Genomic DNA, 21,761 nt, shown 5'->3' with positions numbered 1-21,761 from the left:
AAAGAGTCCTCCATATTATAGATAGTGGTTACGAGAGGTTGTTAGCGAAGGAAAGAGAAAATATTAGCGTTCATCTGTAAATATGGAAAAAAAAAAAAAAAAAAAAAAAAAAAAAAAAAACACTGATTGTGCCTATGAATTTTTTAATATTTTTAGAAAGTGATTGTGAGTAAAAAAGAAGGAAAATGTAATGATAAATGTATAAAAAATTATTTATTTTTTTAATTATTTAAGAAATTATTTTGTAATTGAAAATGAGAGAGAAAAGTAGTAATTTTTAGTGTAATTATAAATAATAAATTAATTAGTTTTAAGAAGTAATCATGTTTTACTAATATTCTCTAGCATTTTTAGTCCTATAAAAGACAAAACCGTAATCCTAAACAATCTTATAAAAGACAAAACCGTAATCCTAAACAATCTTAAAAAGAAGCAACCAAAAACTTCTTATGACCTTATCATTAAACGTGACGTGCAAGGAAAGGAACACCAAACATGTTTTAGAGGTCATTAAAAGCTATCCATGAACACGCAAATTATAAATCACACCATTTTTTAACAAGTAAACCAACTGTCAAAAAGATGTTAATCCGAACAATGCAAATTATATCTTGTTCAATGCAAATTGGATTTGCATAATCCGAACCGGCTGCTGTTGTTGACCAATAATAATCCCAATTGAGTTTATTCTGACACTGGTACCAACTTTTTCATTTTGTTTGTATAATGACCCGCCGTTAAAAAACATAACGGAGTTTTCAATGTAAACCTTACCTTGTAGGTTAAAAAACGATGTTTTGGGTTTTTGTTAGAATGAGGATACGTGTTGATTGATTTAAACCTTACCTCGAAAAGTGCTCCAAACGACGAAATGATAAGGTTGGGCCCACTGTCGGGAATAAACTCAGTTAGACCACCCGTAGTGGGGCGTGATTTTTAAAAAAATTGAAAAATAACGCCCCAAAACGCCCCCACTACCATTACAGTAGGCGTGTTTTGGCGTTATTTTTGAAACAAAATCAGTTTGGCGTTTTAAAAAACACGCTCAAATTTGCTTTGGGGCGAGAGATGAACATTTGATCCACCAATCACACCCCACATGTCTGACTTTTGAGCCAACTTTTGTCTTCATATGCCACTTTTTAGCTAATATTAAAATAAGTTTGTGTGACAACTTAAATTAAAAAAAAAAAGTGAAATGATTGAATGGGGGGTATTGGCATAATGCCCCACTACACCACTTTTGTTATAATGCCCTATCGCTGACTAGGACGTCACGTGTCGGATAATGCCCCATGGTGGAGGCATTATACCACATTACCACTACACATGGTCTTAGGATTATTATTGGTCAAAAACAGCCGGTTCGAATTATTTAAATCCAAATTGTTTTTTTTTCTTTTACAGTATATAAAACATTTTATATATGCAAATAAATACATATAATAAAAAATTTGTTCATTTCTGAAAATTACATAAATGCCCTCAGTTTAGGATGTCTATTTGGTGGCTAGCAACTCCCACATACCTTCCATCCATAATACTCTTATCAACTCAACACCATAACCATAACAACCATGGCTCCAACGGCAAACTTGAACCAAATTTTCAGCACTTTTCCGGCCATCCCGAAGCTCTCCGGTGACAAAGTACCCCGCACGGATGTGGCTGCCGCCAGTTTGGCCCGAAACAAGGCGGATGAAAGTGTAGACTACACATTAAAACCAACAAGAAGACTAGCATTAGGCATTGGCACCATTGGACTCTTTGCCAATTCTAATGTTGCAGTCTCGCTAGCCGAAGACAACGGTTTATGGCTCACCGGACCCATACCGATACCACGGGCAACCAATAGTAACACTCTAGCATCCCTCTCTTGTTACTTTGACTTTGAATTTGACTTTCCAAGGTCAAACGTATCAGTTTTTGGTTCTAAATTACTAATCATTTTGATCGAAAACGATAACGAATATGTTTTCACTTGACTTACTTGTTATGCTCTTCGATTTACCGTCAAGAAATTTTGAAACGGTTGAGGATTTGGATCAAATTTTGAGTTAGAAACCTTCTGAGTTTGACTTTCAAGGTGAAAGTCAATCTTATATTTTTTTTTTCAATTGATGGAATGTGTGTACTTGTTGTAGTGATCAATAATGTGGAAACGGGTACCCGGTCTTTTCTCAAAACGGGTGTGTATATAGCGGATATTGGGACTAAAGGAAGACAGTTTCGGCTAAAGAAGTATGCATTTGATCTTCTAGCATTGGGAGACTTAATAGGGAAAGATGCATGGAACTATGTTAGAAAGTATCTTCGATTAAAGTCAACATTCATGTACTTTGACTTTGATAAAGTCATCTCGGCTGCCACACCCGACGATAAGCCACCACTCCTTGATCTTGCTAACAGATTGTTCAATACCGTCGAAAAGGTAAATATGATCTTAGGTTGTATGAGACTATGATCCCAAAAATCGGTTAAAATGTGTTTGGTTTTTCATTCATGTGTGGTTTTTTTCTTTACAGCTGGAAGACGCGGTGAAACAAAAGGATCTTCCTCAAACCGAAGCATTGTATAAGGACACGACAGTTATTCTTCAAGAAGTTATGACTAGAATGGCGTAACATGTTTCGAGTGATCAAATGTATGAGTGTGAATGATCTTCAATCAACTTTTGTTTACTGTTTTATATGAATTCAACGTTTGTTTTGCGTATACTAAACTTGTAATTAACCACTCATCGATATTTATTCATCATTCCGCGAACCAAAAGCCCCCTAAGTATGTTATATAGACTTTAAAATGTGTGTGCTTAAATAACATCTCTAGTGGTTGCTCTAAAAAACGCTCCCACGTGGATACCTATACCTACCGCATTGCCCCTCTCAAAGCCAAAAACGTCACTTCCACGTGGATACCTGCGTTTTTGCTCAACGTCTATCCTTCCTTGCGTTTTTGCTCAACGTCTATCCTTCCTTTCTCCACCGCTAGAGATAAAAAAAAAAAACGCCACAAACACGAGCATGGGAGATGCTTTAAGTGTGAATGATGTTCAACAAACTTGTGTTTCACTTGTTTATCTTTTCAACTGAATAGGTGTGTTCTTATTGTCTAAAAATCTTAATTAAAATGTATGTTTTAGAAATTGCAATGGAAAAATAGAATGGAGATGCGGGGTATCGATCCCCGTACCTCTCGCATGCTAAGCGAGCGCTCTACCATCTGAGCTACATCCCCTTTGATGTAAGAATTAATATTACAATTCATTTGTAGCTTTTTAATACCTGATTATTATGGTGACAACAAATACGTACAACAAATGTAGTTTAGCCATCAACTATGTTTTTTTATTTGTGGTGGTTTTGATTTCATAAGAATTTATGATCTTTGTGTGGTCTTGGCGGCAACAAATGGTGGTTGATGACGATAGGGAATGGATAAGTTGTTTTACCCCTTTGGGTTTTATAAATATAAATTTTGAAAACAAACAAAAATATGAAAAAAAAAATGATGTATCATAAGTTTGAAGAAGACAATGATACCTTCTTTAGTCCTTTTACATTGGTAAAGTACGAATTCAAGTAAAATCGTCATAATGTTGTGGGACTATCCTACTGGATAGAGACATATGTTTTTTAAAGAGATGTATTAGATTCAAACTTAGGGTAAAGAAGAATATTTTAGAATTATCAGTGTAAAATCATCAATAATATTCCTAACTAGAGTACTGATTTTGTAATAGGTAGATTATATGGACTACATTTATACTTTTTTAGCATAATAGAGGAAGAAAAAATGAGTAATCATGTTTTCGTGATGTTTCTTTTTCTAACCATAACAAACAGAAATAACCAAATCAAACCTCCGTAAAATTCAACTTTTTATAACATTTATTATTTTATTAGTAACTAGAATTGAGCACTCGTGCGTTGCGGCAGGGTGTAAAACCATGCTAAATAGTACTAATATCACACCACAGCCAGCAAACACCAACATTGACTCGACCTTCGATTTGTGCGTTGTGACGAACCTGTCAAACAGGAATAGACGTAAAAATGTTGAACCACACATGTATGCGTTAACTTGCAAATTTTTGAACGAATAATAAAAACGTTGAACCGCATACGTACGTTGCGCCATAATAACCCCAAAAATTTAGAAAAACGGAATTTTGTGAAAAATTAAAAGTCTAGGGGACAAAATTTAAATAATAAAAAGTTTTGGGTTAAAATTATAAAAAAAAATTGTGGGTTAAAATTACAAAAGATAACAATATTTGGGTCAAAAGTAAAAGTTCAAGTTTTTTTTTTCAACTCCCAAAGCATAACGTATAAAGTCATACGCCTAAAAATGTTACTTATTAAGAGTACTTAAGAATGTATTGTCAAATTTTTTAAACAAATATATAACGTTTTTTTAGCCTTTTATCTTTATAAATTGAGCAACCGGTTTAAACCGGTCGGCTGTACCGGTTGAGCTGCCCGGTTAAACCAACTTATACATCCGATTCAATCGTTTCTAAGTCAAATCCGTTACAGTATAAAAACCAGATTTTAAATCATTAAGGAAAAGTTTTTGGCATGACTATTTTCTTAATTTTCCCCATTCCTACTTATCACGTCGAATGTCGTTATTTTTTGCCGCTCTCGTCTCCTCAACCTCAACGTCCACCCTTCTCATATCTACGAACTCTGTGGAATCTATATCGTGTTTTTTAGGTTTTAACGTTAAAACCTATGCAAATTCAACGCTAATCAATCTTCTTCTGCACTATTTGAATATATTTGCCTCTGTGGAAAAGGATTGACAAGACAGAATTTGAACATATTCGCCCTAATTCTCGATTGTTAGCCGATGACATTATTTGAATCCTTAAAGAAAAGCTCGATTGGCGATGATCAATGCTTTCTGCGGTCGTGTTCTTTCGGTTGGCTTAATGAAATGATTCCAATTGATGTTTCAACACAAAATGGGCGCCAAAGGTGTGATGTTATTCATGGCAATTATCATTTTACTATACCCTTTGGCAGAGGCTTTGAATTCAGACAGAGATTGCCAGAAACCGCCTCTTGACGATCAAATCGATTGGGATGATGACACGGTAATACATGCTTCTTTTACATATGTTACAGATGATGAAATGTTTAAATTTTGTTATCCAATCTGCTCCAGAAAGTGGTCTTCCAACAAGTGCCCACCAGGTGTTTGTGCAAATACCTGTTTGAATACCTACTGAAAAACGCCACTTTAAATTCGCTTAAACTGCTTCTTTAGCTCTCTTTTCGGTCGGAATCGTATAGTTTTGCTTATATATTAATGGGAAATTACTATATGGGATTTCAGTAAATCAGTCTGTAACCAATGTCATACGGAAACTAATTTACATTCATCATCTGTTGTTATGTTATAAATACACACGTAAAGTCAAATCATGTGCTAGTTTGATGGTCGTTGAAATCTGATGAAATTGACTGGCTGCAGGCGGAGTTATTAGAGGTGAACTGTGGAGCAGAGTCGGCTTCTTGCATGGAAGATTTTCGAGATCTTCAATACTGTGACAGTGACAAAACCCTTATGGGAAAAGAGAGAATGTGTAGAGCTATAAATGTCCAAGATCCTCATGTCAAGAAAACTATATTAGATTGTCTGAGAGCTAAACAAATCGCTTTATCCAAATCCAGAAAAGATAAACGTACCAAAAAGTGGTACTTAGAGTATCTAGCGTCTTTTTATAACAGACCTAGCGGTGCCCCTAGAAGACGCAGGCTGGCTGAAAGCGTTAGCCCTGGAACAGTTGCTGTTGTTGCTATCGTTACTGCGATCGTAACACTTTGTCTTGCTAGCCTTATTTATTATTGTTATGCTAGGAAGTACGGTTTGGCTGGCATTAAAAATGACGAAAAGCCTCTTCCCAGCTTAAGTACTGGCAAGGATTCCACTAGTGGTACGTAAAAACGTAAAGTCATAAAATAAATGCTGTTTTCGTTAATGTTCGTTTGTTTCCATATTGTTTTTTTCCGATACGATTAAATTTTGCAGGTGCTTTAAAAAAACTGTTAAAACCGAAGAGCAAACACAAAAATATTGAAAATCAGTCAAACAGACAGACGGATGCGAGCGTCTCTGTCGATTCAGGCCCGCACATGAACGCATCTTCGGATCCTTCTGTAAACGCGCCGGCTGGAAGCGTAAAGCCATCTATACAACAGCATACTCTGAAGCCGAGAGCTGTAAGGGCAGAATCGTCTTTACGACCTGCCCGAAAGACAGAATCTTCTGTACGGCCTCATGTTGGACAGACAAGGTCACCAGTTGGAGGGAAAGAATCGTCTCACCCACTGCCACCAGTCAATGGCGGTTCTCCGGCTACTTCTCCCGCCACTGCTCCGGCAGCTTCTCCTCCGGAAACCTCTCGAGCTGCTCCGAACGCACCTGGACCTTCTTCGGATGAGCCATTGCATAAAGTAGCGCCTTCACCGCCACCACCACCGCCACCCAAGCCTGCAGGTGGTGGCCCACCGCCTCCTCGACGATTTGGTGCAAGCTTCAGACCACGTCGCCATGCTGATCCAGTCGATGCCTCTAAAGCAAAGCTAAAACCGTTCTTCTGGGATAAAGTTAGTGCTACTAATCCTGATCAACAAATGGTTTGGGATAGAATCAAATCCGGATCGTTTCAGTAAGTTATTTTCTTCTCACTTCTTTGATATTAGATTATCTAGAGTAAAATAAAAAATGTCATTTTCGTCCTGAGGTTTGGCGAGTTTTGCGACTTTCGTCCAAAGGTTTGTTTTTCCGCATCTGGATCCAAAAGGTTTGAAATCTTGCCATTTTCATCCGGCTCCGTTAAGTCAGGGTATTTCCGTTTTTTTATTAACTTAAAGGGCAATTCGGTCATTTTTAGGGGTATTTGGTCTTTTTACATTAAGTGAAAAAGACCAAATTGCCCTTTAAGATAGCGTAAAAGATTGAAATACCTCTGATTTAACGGAGAAAAATGGATGGAGTTAACGAGCCGGATAAAAATGGCAACATTTCAAACCTTTTGGATCCAAATGCGGAAAAGCAAACCTTTGGACAAAAGTCGCAAAAGTGGTCAAACCAGGGACGAAAAAGGCATTTTACTATCTATATATAAATTTCAGAAGATGAGTACATGACAAATCTCTTGAATGATAGGTTCAACGAAGAAATGATTGAAAGTTTATTCGGCTATCAAGCACCCGGTAAAAACAAAGATCAAGACACCAAGAACACTCCAGCAAAAGAACCTCCGATCCATTACATTCAAATTATCGATCCAAAGAAAGCACAGAATTTGTCTATTCTTCTAAAAGCACTAAATGTGACACCTGAAGAAGTTTCCGTTGCACTTATAGAAGGTAACTCTTTTCTAAAACATAATCATTTGAACATATATATATATATATATATTTCTAATTTATTTTTTATAAATTTTAATCAGGAAACGAACTGCCAATCGAAATCGTTCAAACGTTGCTAAAAATGGCACCAACTGATGAAGAGGAATTGAAATTACGGCTATACGGTGGGGATCTTAGTCGGCTTGGATCTGCAGAGAGGTTTTTAAAAATATTAGTTGAAATACCGTACGCATTCAAAAGGCTAGAATCGTTATTATTCATGTGCACGCTTCAAGATGAAGAAGCAAACATAAAAGAATCCTTTGAAACCTTAGAGGCTGCTTGTGTAGAGCTTAAAAAAAGCCGATTGTTCCTCAAACTACTGGAAGCTGTTCTGAAAACCGGGAACCGGATGAACGTCGGAACTTTTCGTGGGAGTGCAACCGCATTCAAACTGGACACACTCTTAAAGCTCTCGGATGTCAAAGGAACCGATGGAAAAACGACTCTTTTACATTACGTAGTTCAAGAAATCATGAGGGGTGAAGGTATGCGAGTGGCACGGGCCGCCAAAGCAGGCGATAAAAACATAAGCCCCATTAAAACCGAAGATCTTCTTCTGGAACCTTCTAAAGAAGAAGCGGATGAACATTATTGCAAACTCGGGCTGGAGGTGGTTTCCGGTTTGAGTAACGAGCTTGAGAATGTGACACAAGCGGCAATGATCGATGTCGAGAGGTTGACCAGTTCGGTTTCTAAACTTGGGTCCGGGCTTTTGAAAGCCCGTGAATCATTGAACACGGATATGAAGAATTTGGCAGAGCAATCGGAAGATGCGGAACCCGATGAATTTTGGCTTATTTTATCGACTTTTGTGGAGACTGCTGAGAAGGAGATTTCATGGATGGTTGAAGAAGAGAAGAGGATAATGGGTCTTGTGAAAAGTACAGTGGATTACTTTCACGGAAACGCTGGGAAAGATGAAGGGCTGAGATTGTTTTCGGTTGTACGGGATTTTCTTATCATTTTGGAGAAGGTGTGTAAAGAGATACAGGCGGCTCCTATAAAACCGCTGAAGAAGAAAGACGATCAGAGTGAGGCCTCAAACGGTGATGGAGGCTTAGTTAATAGTTCTAGTGAAGATGGCGATCAGTCTGTAACGTAAACCACACCTTCCTTTATGTACTTGAACATCAATTTGCCGAGCCGATAAGTTAGACATCTTTCAACATGAATGCTGCAATCTTTAACTTTTGGTTTGACTTTTGAAGAAGTTTGGTCAAAGAACCAAACTTCTTCTCAAATGCAAAGTTGGTATCAACTATCAAAGCTTCATTCGTTTCATCACTGTAGAAAGTAAGCAACCAGTTTCGATTAAGGTCAGTAATTATGTATAGAGTAATGAATCGAGTAACATCATTAAGGTCAGTAATTATGTATAGAGTAATGAATAAAGGCAGTGTTAGCCAAATTTTCAACCACGTGTATCTAAAGGTATTATGCTTATATGAAACTGAATTAAGGACATTGCCTAAATCAATTTGCAAACTCAAACATCTGAAATACTTGAATCTATCACATTCGAGTATAAGAGTTTTGCCTAAGTCCATTATATATCTCCGAACCCTGCAAGTGCTACTTTTGTTCTTTTGTTGGGACTTACATGAGTTGCCTGAAGGCCTAAGATACATGGATAATCTACAACATTTGGACATTCGTGGTTGTAGTTCACTTTCGTATTTGCCCTTTGGAATAGGAAAACTAACTAGTCTTCGAAGACTTCCATGGTTTCTTATTGGTCAATGGCTCGGGGCCAAACTAGGGGAATTAGAGAATCTAGTGCCAATCTTAAGTGCAAAAGAAATTTGTCGGTTTTGAAGTTACATTGGTTTTACCGGTTTTATACTGATAGTAAGGAGGAATGGCTTGCAGATAGAGAATGGATTGAACAAGGGCTGTTCAAAAACCTCACGACACGCAACTCGTAGCTCGCTCGAAAAAGAACTCAAAAAAGTTTAGCTAAAAACTCTATTTGAAACGACCTGAGCCAGGCCTACTGATGATTTTGAAACCAAGCTGAGCAAATATTCAAATTGCAATAGACAATTCAAATACAAACAAAAATAAATTCAACCGCTGAAACCAATTCTTTCTTCAATAAAGCCCTTTAATCAGGGTGGGGCAAGAACACAACTTTTTCATTAAATTTGAAGTTATAAACATATATAACCGAAACCCTATCTCTAATCACCCCTACCAACAAAGATCTCAAGCCACTACACACCCAAACCCTAAACAACACAACACCAACCAAATTCAACATCTTCTTTCTCTACTCATCATCTGCAGCTGACTTGGAAGACCCAGCAGCCTTCTTCGGCAACAAAAGGTTATGAATATTCGGCATAACACCACCATTAGCAATCGTCACATCCCCAAGAAGCTTACTCAACTCCTCATCATTCCTCACCGCCAATTGAATATGTCTCGGTACAATTCGTGTCTTCTTATTATCCCTTGCAGCATTTCCGGCCAATTCTAGCACCTGGACACCATCAATTTCACAGTTCCCACATCAAAACCCAAAACCCACAAATTAACCAAAACCCTAAAACACCAAAACCTTAAATTAACAAAATTGAGTGAATGAAAGTGAAACTTACTTCTGCGGCGAGGTATTCAAGAACGGCGGCGAGGTAAACCGGAGCTCCGGCACCGACACGTTCGGCGTATTTACCGGCTTTCAAGAACCGGGCGATACGGCCGACCGGAAACTGAAGACCGGCTTTGCTGCTGCGAGAAGTGGCCTTCTTTGCGGCTCCGGAGCCTAGGGTTTTGCCTCTTCCGGCCATTGGGTGGAGAAAGACGGTGGCTTTTTTACGGTTAAACAACGGGGGAGGGTTTGAAGGAAGGTGAGATTGATCTTGAGAAAGATTTGGGGGGTGTTTGGTTATATACTGGTTTGGGGAATGTGATGTGAGCCAATAGGGATGGAGGATGCGGATCGTGGATATGGGCCGTTGGATTGAGTGGGATGTGGGGCTGAGATTGGTTTGTATGTTTAGTTGATTGGTTTGATGCTATGGCGGTATCTTCGCTCCAAAAAGCGTACATTTTTCGGTTTTTTATTTGGTGTTAATAATTAATTATTCTTTTTTTTTAATAAATTCGGGTTTATTATTTGGTGTTAATAATTAATTATTCTTCATGATTAAATTCGGGTTTTTTATTTGGTGTTAATAAATAATAATTATTCTTTTTATTAATAAAAAGTAGGTTTAAGTAATTTTTTTTAATGCTAAACTTACATATCATTGAGATTGAATCCATGACTTGCACCTATTTTATATCTTATTTAACTCATCAACACCATTTGACTATTCCCAATGGATAACTATGTTTAAGAGAGGAAAAGGAGTAAATATATGTCTGTAATTTTGTAAATAAATATATGGAAACCCGATCTAAGATTTAGACATCGACATAATTTGTACACCTTATGACATCCACCTATACTACACCTAGGGTTGCAAACGAACACGAATAAGACCTTGTTCGTGTTCGTTTGTTAAGAAATATATGTGTTTATGAACACTTACCGAACGAGATTTTATGTTCGTGTTCGTTTGTGTTTTTTTTTTTTTAGGCAAGGAACGAAAATGAGCGTTGATGAACACAAATGAGCACAAACTAATGTTCATGAACACAAATGGAAACAAACGAACACAAACAAGCGTTCATGGAAACGCGTACGATGGAAACATCCCTCAAATAAAGCCATAACAATCCCAAACGCGAAAGATGGAAACCAGCACGAAAAACGACGAAATCAGGATTTGGGTCACGTCGCACTACGCGACGTTGATATGGAATTTCGGTCGCGTGACACGAGACCTCTTTGACCGCTAGAAGACCCATAGAACCACGTGGCATGCCTACGTGGTGACTGTAACACCTCGAAATTTTTCGACCAATAATGTAGTGACACGTGTCATAAGTATACACGTGGTATTGAATACTAATTAAAGGACCAAAGTTGACAAACATTGAAAGTATGTAAATTCGAGGGTTAAAAATGTCAACGAGGGATAAATATACTGTACAGTAGCCCTAAATGATGTTCGTACCTTCAAACGAATGAATCATGAATCGTACGGAACAAATTGTGGAAGAAAGTGAGGAATTACAAACTACAGGGGCCAAATGTGTCAACATGTTTAAGTTATACCTCTGAGTGACCTTTGAGAATACCCGAGGCTTTGTAATGATAAATTATACTCACTAGAATGCGTGATTTAAATCTCGCGAAGTTCCGATTCGTAACGAGAAAGTTATGATCGAATTCGATAAAAAGGGTTAAAAGCGTCAAACATTGAAAGATAAGACTTTTCGGGTAATAATAAATTAACCAAGGGTTAATATGTTGAGTAGAAGTTCCGAGGCCCTTATACGCAAATAATCGAGGCCCAAATCGCAAAGTTACCCCTTCGAAACCGAAAGGCCAGGGCAATAATGGCAAAATATTTGAAAATCTTGAAATACAGGCCTCAGGCGGGCCGCGTTGATGAAACAAGGAAGCTTACGCGGGCCGCGCGGGCAGTGCAGATTCGTTTACTGACAATAGGATCCAGGCGATCCGCGTAAGGGTAGCCTGATCCTTAACGCGGGCTGCGTCAAGGCCCCAGTTGCAGAAAACATGCACAGGTTCAATGTTTGCTGTTTTAACCGACCTTGGATGCAATTATGGCAGCATGGGCGCCCCCTACACGTCCCCTAACACTCAGGGACAGTTGTTGAACATCCATGATCAATTATAGGCCTTGTTGTAATGATATAATGCTCTAAAGTTCACTATAAAAGGCTATAAGTTGTGCACATTGTAACCACACCTCAAACCTGCTTTCTTGATCACTTCTGGAGCTCAAGAACACTCTTCTATCATCTCTGGTCGTGTACCAAGCTTCTGTAAGTTTGCCTAACCCTTTGTGGTTTAGTTTTTCATAGTTACAGCTTAAAAGTCAATCCGTCGTAATTAACGATTGACTTAGCGATAAATCACAAATGGTCCAGTGGTTTGTCGAATCAAAGGTAGTTATATGTTGGTAATCATGTGGGCTTTAAACCCCAAAAAGGGCACCCTTTGATTCCCACTATAACTAGTCCGAATGTCGAGTCAAACTTGCTTAGAAAAAGTCAACAGAATGCTATTTTGCGATTTTATGCATAATCAGTAATGTAGATAGCGTGTAACCTGTTTTAACACTCATATAACATGATAATAAGTATATTAACTAGTCTAAGCTTGTTTGATCCGACCATTTACTGTTTAGACCCGGTTCGGAACCGAAAGTCGCAAAACTTTGACTTTTGCTTTGACTTCAGTTATGACCCGTTAAGGTATGATTTAGATATGCCTTAGGACTCTCTTAGGAACAGGTTACATGATGGTATAACCCTCTCTGACCGGTTCGTTGTTTGTCCGAGTCTTTAGCACATTTCCGTTAAATGCTTAAAAGTCGACCGTAACGCCCTTTTTACTTTAAAACGAGAATTTTGAATATGTGAAAGGACAATAACCTTAGTTACTGATTTCTAAGCATGTCCCTAAAATTTCACGTCAATCCGAGGTCTAGAATAGGAGTTATGCTAAATAGCGCAATTAGAGAAACTTTAGTAATTAAACGGCGCATTTAGCATAAAGCCTATCTAAACCCAAATTTCGGCACCAAACCTTTTACACACTGATGTAAAATAATATTTTGGAATTTTTAAAGATTTTTAATTATTTTTAACATGCCCATAACCTGCGGTTATGGCATCGGTTCGGTAAATACCGAATGTACCCTTTTCGAGCATAACTTGAGTTCTACATGGTATTTTGACCCGATTCCAGTTGCTACTGATTTTAAATAATAAATAGAGTATTTTGGACTTTATAAACTGTTCGGAAAACTCAGATTTCATGCAGAACTCAGAACCCTCTTTTATAATCTTTAAAATGACCGAAATACCCCTTCGGGGCTTATAATGGATTTAAACTCGTCACGGGCATTATGGAAGGTATCCTACTGATACCACAACCTCTTTAAAGCATATTGACTTAGGAAACTTGTGTAGGACTCTTACGGTTACCCGTTACGCCTTTTGCGCGCACGGTTCGGTTTATGTAACTAGTTTACATAAACTAGCCGAAACGGGTCAAACCTTATTGTTTTGACCTCAAAATCCAGAGTGTGGTATATTACCCATATAAAACAAGTCTTCAAACATGTCCCGGATATCCTTGGCATCATTTTACTAAATGGCCACGACTTCGACACGCGGGTGTAGGCGTACACCCGACAATGTGTCTATATTAATAAAGGTATAACCATTGGTTTTCCCGCCACGGCTTTATGCTTTGTGGCGTGTCTATTAACCTTTAACCCGGCACGACCCGGGCGACCGAACGCATAGTAAACATGTAATTCTTTTACAAGATTTAATTATAAATTATCCCAAGTTATAAAGAGTTTGTGCCTTGGGCATTCAAATCAATTTTATTAAACATTTTACAAAAGTGTCGGTTGAATGTATTTACCAGTGTAAACTGACGTATTTTCCCCAAAAAGATTAATGTTGGTTCTACTCGTAATAGGCTGGCCACTCCTTAGCATCGTTAGAGTCTCGCAAGCTTGGGATGCCAATATCTGTTGAACAATATTTTATATCTTATTTTGATCCCCTGTGGATTTGTTTCGACAACTCGTGATACTTTGATATTACAATCAGTGGTTGAAATATAATTTATCTTTATGCTTCCGCTGTGCATTTAAATATTGTGGTTTGACTATATTGTTGCCAACTACGTCACGGTAATCCCCCACCGGGCCCACCGGTGAAACATGTGGAAATCGGGGTGTGACAGGTTGGTATCAGAGCCAACGTTGAGTGAATTAAACACTATCCTTATGTGTTTAATCTCAATGACACAATAGCACATACTTGAGTCTAGACAAGAACATAGGACAAATTCGAATTTGTTATTCCAGTTTGTCTTTTATTGTATATTGTTGATTTAAAAGTTTTAAAAGCAGGAATTATGCCACCAGCAATTAAAAGAGGAGGAAGAGGCAAAGGGCCGATCACTACTCATAATGACCACGAGGCCGGACCTTCGAACATGCGAGCTCTTTCCAGCACAAGGAGCGAAGAACCTCAGAGACGTAGAAGGAACCTCTTTGAGCCAGCAAGACGGTCTACCTCACACAGTTCGACACCTTCATACCGTCACTCTTTTGGGCCAGATTCGGAAAACAATCCCAGTAACCCTCAACCTTCGTTTATACCTCTCCAGCGATCTGCTTCGCACCATTCCTATGGCGATCCTACTCCTTTCTTTCAAGGCCGATTTAATCCGGCTGATTATGTCCAAGAACCAATAGGTTATAACCCTTTAGGACCTGAAGACCATTTCTCCGAAGATAATGCGGTAGATATGGATGAAGACACGGACCCCATAGAACCTGCACGAGGTACTCCCAACCACCCTATCGAGATCTCTAATGGGTCATCCTTTCATGGAATACCCTATCAAGGTCCCGACAGTTACCAGGCGAGGTTTAACCAGTGTGATTGGTACTTCACACCTTCTCACCACTTCTCGCCTCATGAGCAGCAGCAGCAACAGGATCCCTCAGAGGATTCGCGTTTGTGGCAGTTACGCCACCGCCTCCACCGCCACCAGTTCAACCAGCACCTCCTGGTCCGCCAAGGCGAAGAAGATCAGGCGCGCGGATGTCCACCCGAGGAGGGGAATTCCACTTTAGCACCCCTCGCCACTCGAGTGCACGTCACTTTCCGCCAGTACCTGAAGAACCACAGTTAGGGGAACTTTCTGGTCACCCTGCAGAGGTAAATTCTGCACCAGTTGCACCACCTCCGCCTCCATTCGGCTATGACAATCCGATACCAGCGTACGCCGGTTCCACCGCGTACAACCCGTTTGAGCAGCCGACTCAAACGCACTACAACTATAATTATGATGCCGACCCATACGTGGTAGCGGCTAATTACAATGCCCTCCATCCCGACAGACCTTATGGAAACCTTTGGGGAGTAGATTACTCAGCTCATGGGTATCCAGCACCTCCTAGACCTCCGGTTCAGCAACTGTCGCAGCAGCCACGTTTTTCTCCACCGGAGCAGGAAGAAATCCTCCACCGTCTAAACCGAGTGGAACGAGACTTTGAACAAGAACGTAAAAGTAACCGTGGATTCCTCAAAGGCTTTGCAAACCTACTAAAAGGGAGGAAGAAACGAGATCATTAGTCTCTTTATGTACTATATTATTTACTATTACAATCAAGTCCCTGCAAGGACATTTGTTTGAGTATTTTAGTCCCTGCGTGGACAATTGCATTTCAGTCCCTGCGTGGACTTATCTTTTAGTCTCTGTGTGGACATTTATCTATGTATTTGGTCCCTGCGTGGACTTGTTTTCTGTAAACCTCTGCGTAGGTATTTATTTATTTAAAAGTCCCGTTTAGGGCAGTATGTAATCATTATTATGATTAATGGAATGTTATGTTATAAAAAATTTCGTTTTGTTATTATATACATTATTATATGAAATGAAGCAAAAATCATTCCTTTTAAATTAATATGCCTAAATAAAGAATCTTAATAAGTGAAACCTAGCCTGGTGTCATAATAAGACCCGGCCAAGATGGTAAGACTTAATTAAAAGATTCAGGTTCCAGTCAACCTCTGTAAACATGTTAGCATCCTTGGCAGATGTGATTCGTTAAAATCACACGCGTCATTCTTATATACGAATCCATCAAGGGATTCCAAAACCCAAGTTAATGATTGGTAAATCATGGGTTAAATCGTCAATAAAGATGATCATTTATCAAACATCCATTAGTGATGTAGTGCCCACGGGCCATACTTATTGTCATATAAGACAAAAGACAATTGTAGTCTATGACTCCCTGTCAGAAAAGGTAAAAGGACTACGGTTGAAACCTTCATGCCTCGATTCTCTGTAATCCCGGCTTATATCATAAAACGTCCTTGCGACTAGGCTTTGTGCCACTAACTGTATTATTTGTAAATAGGATAAGTTAGATTCAAATCCTAAATGACAGTGAGTAACAAACTAACCAAATATGGTCTATGTTTACCATGGTTAATGAATTGCCATAAAAGACAATTCCATAATAAACTCCTAAATAAAACTTTGTCATTATCTTCTGTAGCAGATTCGAGTTACAATGGCTGAACTAAGTGGAGTTAATAGTCATTCGAAGGAGGATGACAATGATAATGCTCAGACTCATATAACGGGCGCGGAATTGAAAGCTCTAGTAGACGGCGCTGTTAAGGCAGCCTTGGATCGACAGTACGAAGAATACACCGAGTCCCGAAGCAGAACCCTATCTACACCACACTTAAAGCCAAAAACCCACTCTAAATCTCACAGCAAACCACCCTCGACTCCGTCTAAGCCTAAGAAGGACGACGATAGGCACTCATCCAATGAGAATAGCGTCCACCCTAAGAAGAAAGTGGTCGATGATGTACCTCGCGCCAGGGGTTGCACGTATAAGTACTTCGTTTCCTGCAAACCCCGAGACTTTACTGGGGAGAAGGGCGCGGTGGATTGTATGACCTGGTTAGACGAGATGGACACTGTTGTGGACATCAGTGGTTGTGCTGAGAGAAACGTGGTGAAGTTTGTTTCACAGTCGTTCAAGGGTGAAGCCCTAGCGTGGTGGAGATCTCTGGTTCAAGCCTCTGGGAAGGCTGTTTTGTATAGCATGACATGGGAGGAATTTATCGCTCTCATCAAGGAAAATTACTGCCCTCAGCACGAGGTTGAGAAGATAGAGTCTGACTTCTTATCGTTGGTCATGAAGAACCTGGATTGCCAGGCTTATCTCACGACTTTCAACACTCTGTCGAGATTGGTTCCGTATCCTGTTACACCGGAACCCAAACGGATCGCGCGCTTCATTGGGGGTTTGGCCCCAGAAATAAAAGCTAGCGTGAAGGCTTCTAGGCCTGCTACCTTCAGATCCGTGGTAGATATATCTCTGTCTCTCACGCTGGATGCAGTGAGACAGAGATCTCTGAGAAATGCCGACAGTGAGAAGAGAAAGCGTGAAGATGATGATTCATGAAAATCCAACAAGAAGCATCGGGGAAATCGTGACCACAAGAGGGGGTCAGAGAACAAGAAAAATGACCGACAGTCGGGCGATAAGCCCTTGTGCAAGGTTTGTCAGAAGCACCACTTCGGAAGTTGCAGATTTGAAAAGAAATCCCAGCCGAAGGCCTGTGGGATATGCAAGTCCTCTGAGCATAGGACTCTTGAGTGCAAGAAACTCAAGGATGCAACTTTCTATAGTTGCAACGAGAAAGGGCACATCAAGACTAACTGCCCGAAGATAGTGAAGAAGGTTGAAGATGGGAAAAAGACCAATGCGAGAGTCTTTCAGATGGATGTTAAAGAGGCTATCCAGAACGAAAACGTCATAACCGGTACGTTTCTTATCAATGATGTATTCGCAAGAGTATTGTTTGATTCTGGAGCAGATAAATCCTTTGTGGATGATAAGTTCTGCGAGTTGTTAAAATTGCCTGTTAAAACCTTGAATGTAAAATACGAAGTAGAATTAGCTGATGGTACTATGGGAACAGTCTCAACTGTTTTAGATGGATGTGTTATATCCATTAGGAACCACTCATTTCCTTTATCCCTATTACCCTTTAAACTCGCTGGTTTCGACGTAGTATTGGGTATGGATTGGTTATCGCATAACCAAGCCCAAATCGTATGCAACCAGAAGCAAGTGGTAATCAAGACTCCGTCTGGAGAACCACTTACCATCCAGGGAGATACTCGACATGGATTGCCTGCACATGTATCTATGCTAAAGGCATCCAGATGTTTGAAGAAAGGATGTGTCATTTATATGGCACAGGTGACTATTGGGGAGGAGAAACCCAAGATCGAAGACATCCCAGTCATCTCTGATTATCTTGAAGTTTTTCCAGAAGAACTGCCTGGTTTGCCACCAGACAGGCAAGTGGAGTTCAGTATCGACATCATTCCAGGAGCAGCGCCTATCGCGAGAGCGCCTTATAGATTGGCACCCACGGAAATGAAAGAATTAAGGACGCAGCTAGACGATCTACTAGCCAAAGGTTTTGTTAGACCAAGTTCGTCTCCTTGGGGAGCGCCAATCCTGTTCGTCAAGAAGAAAGATGGTTCGATGCGTCTATGCATTGATTACCGTGAGCTGAACAAAGTTACAATCAAGAATAGGTATCCTTTGCCTAGAATCGACGACCTGTTCTATCAGTTGCAAGGAGCGAGCTACATCTCCAAGATTGACCTGCGATCAGGCTACCATCAATTAAAGGTCAAGGACGAAGATGTGCATAAAACTGCGTTTAGGACTCGTTATGGTCATTTCGAGTTCCTAGTGATGCCTTTCGGGCTCATTAATGCGCCTGCCGCATTCATGGATCTCATGAATCGCGTTTGTAAGCCCTATTTAGATAAATTTGTCATTGTCTTCATCGATGACATCCTCATCTATTCAAAAAGTCAAGCTGACCATGAGAAGCATCTCCGATGTATTCTCAAACTGCTTCATCAAGAAAAGCTTTATGTCAAATTCTCTAAATGTGAATTTTGGCTACGAGAAGTCCAGTTCCTTGGACATGTAGTCAGCGAGCGTGGTATCCAGGTGGATCCTGCTAAAGTTGAAGCCGTCATGAGTTGGCAGGAGCCGAAAACACCTACGGAGATTCGCAGTTTCCTAGGTCTGGCAGGATACTACAGACGCTTCATCGAAAACTTTTCAAGAATTGCTGCACCCCTAACTTCCTTGACTAGGAAGAATATAAAGTTCAATTGGGGCCCTAAGCAGCAAGAAGCTTTTGACATTCTCAAGCAAAAGCTGAGCAATGCTCCAGTGTTGACATTGCCGGAAGGAATGGAAGAATTTGTCGTATATTGTGATGCATCGCACACCGGTATGGGTTGTGTGCTTATGCAGAGGGGCAAGGTGATTACCTATGCTTCGCGACAATTGAAAGTGCATGAAAAGAACTACACCACCCATGACTTGGAGTTGGGTGCCGTTGTATTTGCACTAAAGCTTTGGAGGCATTACCTTTATGGCATTAAATTTGTGATCTATTCTGATCACAAAAGCCTTCAGCATCTGTTCAATCAGAAAGATCTGAATATGAGGCAGCGACGTTGGATGGAAACTCTGAATGACTATGACTGTGAAATAAGATACCATCCAGGCAAGGCCAATGTAGTCGCAGATGCCTTGAGCAGGAAAGAAAGAGTGAAACCGATAAGGATCAATGCCAAGAGCATTGAAATCAAGAACAGTCTGAATGAACGATTGTTAGCTGCACAGAAGGAAGCTGTGTTAGAAGCTAACTATCCAAACGAAAAGCTAGGGGTAACCGAAGAGCAGTTATCTTATGGCAAAGACGGAATTCTGAGATTGAATGGGAGGATATGGGTTCCTGTTTATGGAGGTCTTCGTGACGTTATTCTTCAGGAAGCCCACAGTTCCCGATATTCCGTTCATCCTGGTGCTGATAAGATGTACCAGGACTTGAAGGCAAATTTCTGGTGGATAGGCTTGAAGAAGTCTATAGCCACCTATGTAGCAAAGTGCTTGACTTGTGCGCAAGTAAAGGCTGAACATCAAAAACCGTCAGGCTTGCTACAACAGCCTGAGCTTCCGGAGTGGAAATGGGAAATGGTAACGATGGATTTCATCACCAAGTTACCAAAGACAAAGAAGGGAAACGATACAATATGGGTGATGGTGGATAGACTGACCAAGTCAGCACATTTCCTACCCATAAAGGAGACTCATAGCTCCGATATATTAGCCCAGTTGTTTGTAGACAAGATTGTCGCCCTTCATGGCGTGCCTGTGTCTATCATCTCTGATAGAGATACCAGATACACGTCACACTTTTGGATGAGCTTCCAGCAATCTTTGGGTACATGTTTGAATTTCAGTACGGCTTACCACCCTCAGACAGATGGACAGAGTGAGCGTACAATCCAAACATTAGAAGACATGCTTCGTGCATGTGCAATCGACTTAGGTGGCAGTTGGGATAACCACCTACCCTTGGTTGAATTCTCCTATAACAACAGCTACCATACCAGTATTAAGGCTGCACCTTTCGAAGCTCTATATGGTAGAAAGTGTAGAACGCCCATTTGTTGGGCAGAAGTTGGAGATGTCCAGATGACAGGACCTGATATAATATTTGAGACAACGGACAAGACTGTCCAAATTCGCGATCGATTGAAAGCTGCCCGAGACAGGCAGAAAAGCTACGCAGATCTGAAGCGTAAGCCTTTCAATTTCGAAGTAGGCGACAAGGTTTTGCTTAAGGTATCACCCTGGAAGGGGGTGATGCGATTCGGTAAGAAAGGCAAACTAAGCCCGAGATATATTGGACCTTTCGAGGTAATCGAACGTGTCGGATCGGTTGCCTACAAATTAAACTTACCGGAAGAGCTTAGTGGTATCCACAATGTGTTCCACACCTGTAACCTGAAGAAGTGTTTCGCTGACGAATCACTGGTTATACCGCATACAGATGTACACATCGACGAGAGCTTAAAATTCGTTGAGAAACCTGTGTCGATCGAGGATCGACAGGTTAAGAAGCTTCGCAGGAAGTATATACCAATAGTAAAGGTAAAATGGGATGCCCGTAGAGGTCCCGAGTACACGTGGGAGGTAGAGTCCACGATGAAAGAGAAGTACCCTCATCTATTTCAATAAATCTCGAGGTCGAGATTTCTTTTAAGGGGGTGAGGATGTAACACCTCGAAATTTTTGCGTCCAATAATGTAGTGACACGTGTCATAAGTATACACGTGGTATTGAATACTAATTAAAGGACCAAAGTTGACAAACATTGAAAGTATGTAAATTCGAGGGTTAAAAATGTCAACGAGGGATAAATATACTGTACAGTAGCCCTAAATGATGTTCGTACCTTCAAACGAATGAATCATGGATCGTACGGAACAAATTGTGGAAGAAAGTGAGGAATTACAAACTACAGGGGCCAAATGTGTCAACATGTTTAAGTTATACCTCTGAGTGACCTTTGAGCATACCTGAGGCTTTGTAATGATAAATTATACTCACTAGAATGCGTGATTTAAATCTCGCGAAGTTCCGATTCGAAACGAGAAAGTTATGATCGAATTCGTTAAAAAGGGTTAAAAGCGTCAAACATTGAAAGATAAGACTTTTCGGGTAATAATAAATTAACCAAGGGTTAATATGTTGAGTAGAAGTTCCGAGGCCCTTATACGCAAATAATCGAGGCCCAAATCACAAA

At 40.0% G+C, this 21,761-nt stretch overlaps 3 protein-coding genes and 1 non-coding gene across 4 annotated transcripts; 2 read left to right on the top strand and 2 right to left on the bottom strand.

The window, feature by feature from the left end:
• The first annotated feature begins 1,522 nt into the window (after positions 1 to 1,522).
• On the top strand, positions 1,523 to 2,715 carry LOC110942067 (photosynthetic NDH subunit of lumenal location 3, chloroplastic). The gene is made up of 3 exons (XM_022183765.2): positions 1,523 to 1,854; positions 2,145 to 2,431; positions 2,526 to 2,715. Exons 1-3 carry the CDS (start codon positions 1,578 to 1,580, stop codon positions 2,622 to 2,624), a joined length of 663 nt encoding a protein of 220 aa, XP_022039457.1. The 5' UTR covers positions 1,523 to 1,577; the 3' UTR covers positions 2,625 to 2,715.
• A 449-nt stretch (positions 2,716 to 3,164) lies between these two features.
• TRNAA-AGC lies at positions 3,165 to 3,237 on the bottom strand. The gene has a single exon. It is a non-coding gene; the product is annotated as a tRNA-Ala (tRNA).
• A 1,385-nt stretch (positions 3,238 to 4,622) lies between these two features.
• Positions 4,623 to 8,693, top strand: LOC110942068 (formin-like protein 5). Its single transcript, XM_022183767.2, has 5 exons — positions 4,623 to 5,101; positions 5,482 to 5,944; positions 6,040 to 6,679; positions 7,180 to 7,382; positions 7,466 to 8,693. The coding sequence occupies exons 1-5, from the start codon at positions 4,955 to 4,957 to the stop codon at positions 8,527 to 8,529; spliced, it is 2,517 nt and encodes an 838-aa protein (XP_022039459.1). The 5' UTR covers positions 4,623 to 4,954; the 3' UTR covers positions 8,530 to 8,693.
• A 795-nt stretch (positions 8,694 to 9,488) lies between these two features.
• On the bottom strand, positions 9,489 to 10,295 carry LOC110942069 (histone H2A.6). Its single transcript, XM_022183768.2, has 2 exons — positions 10,028 to 10,295; positions 9,489 to 9,909 (listed from the first exon to the last, which is right to left on the bottom strand). Exons 1-2 carry the CDS (start codon positions 10,214 to 10,216, stop codon positions 9,697 to 9,699), a joined length of 402 nt encoding a protein of 133 aa, XP_022039460.1. The 5' UTR covers positions 10,217 to 10,295; the 3' UTR covers positions 9,489 to 9,696.
• Between the last annotated feature and the right edge of the window lie 11,466 nt (positions 10,296 to 21,761).

The sequence above is a fragment of the Helianthus annuus genome, chromosome 5 (assembly GCF_002127325.2).
Source record: "Helianthus annuus cultivar XRQ/B chromosome 5, HanXRQr2.0-SUNRISE, whole genome shotgun sequence".
Lineage (NCBI taxonomy): Eukaryota > Viridiplantae > Streptophyta > Magnoliopsida > Asterales > Asteraceae > Helianthus > Helianthus annuus.
This window is presented reverse-complemented; position numbering and strand designations above follow the sequence as displayed.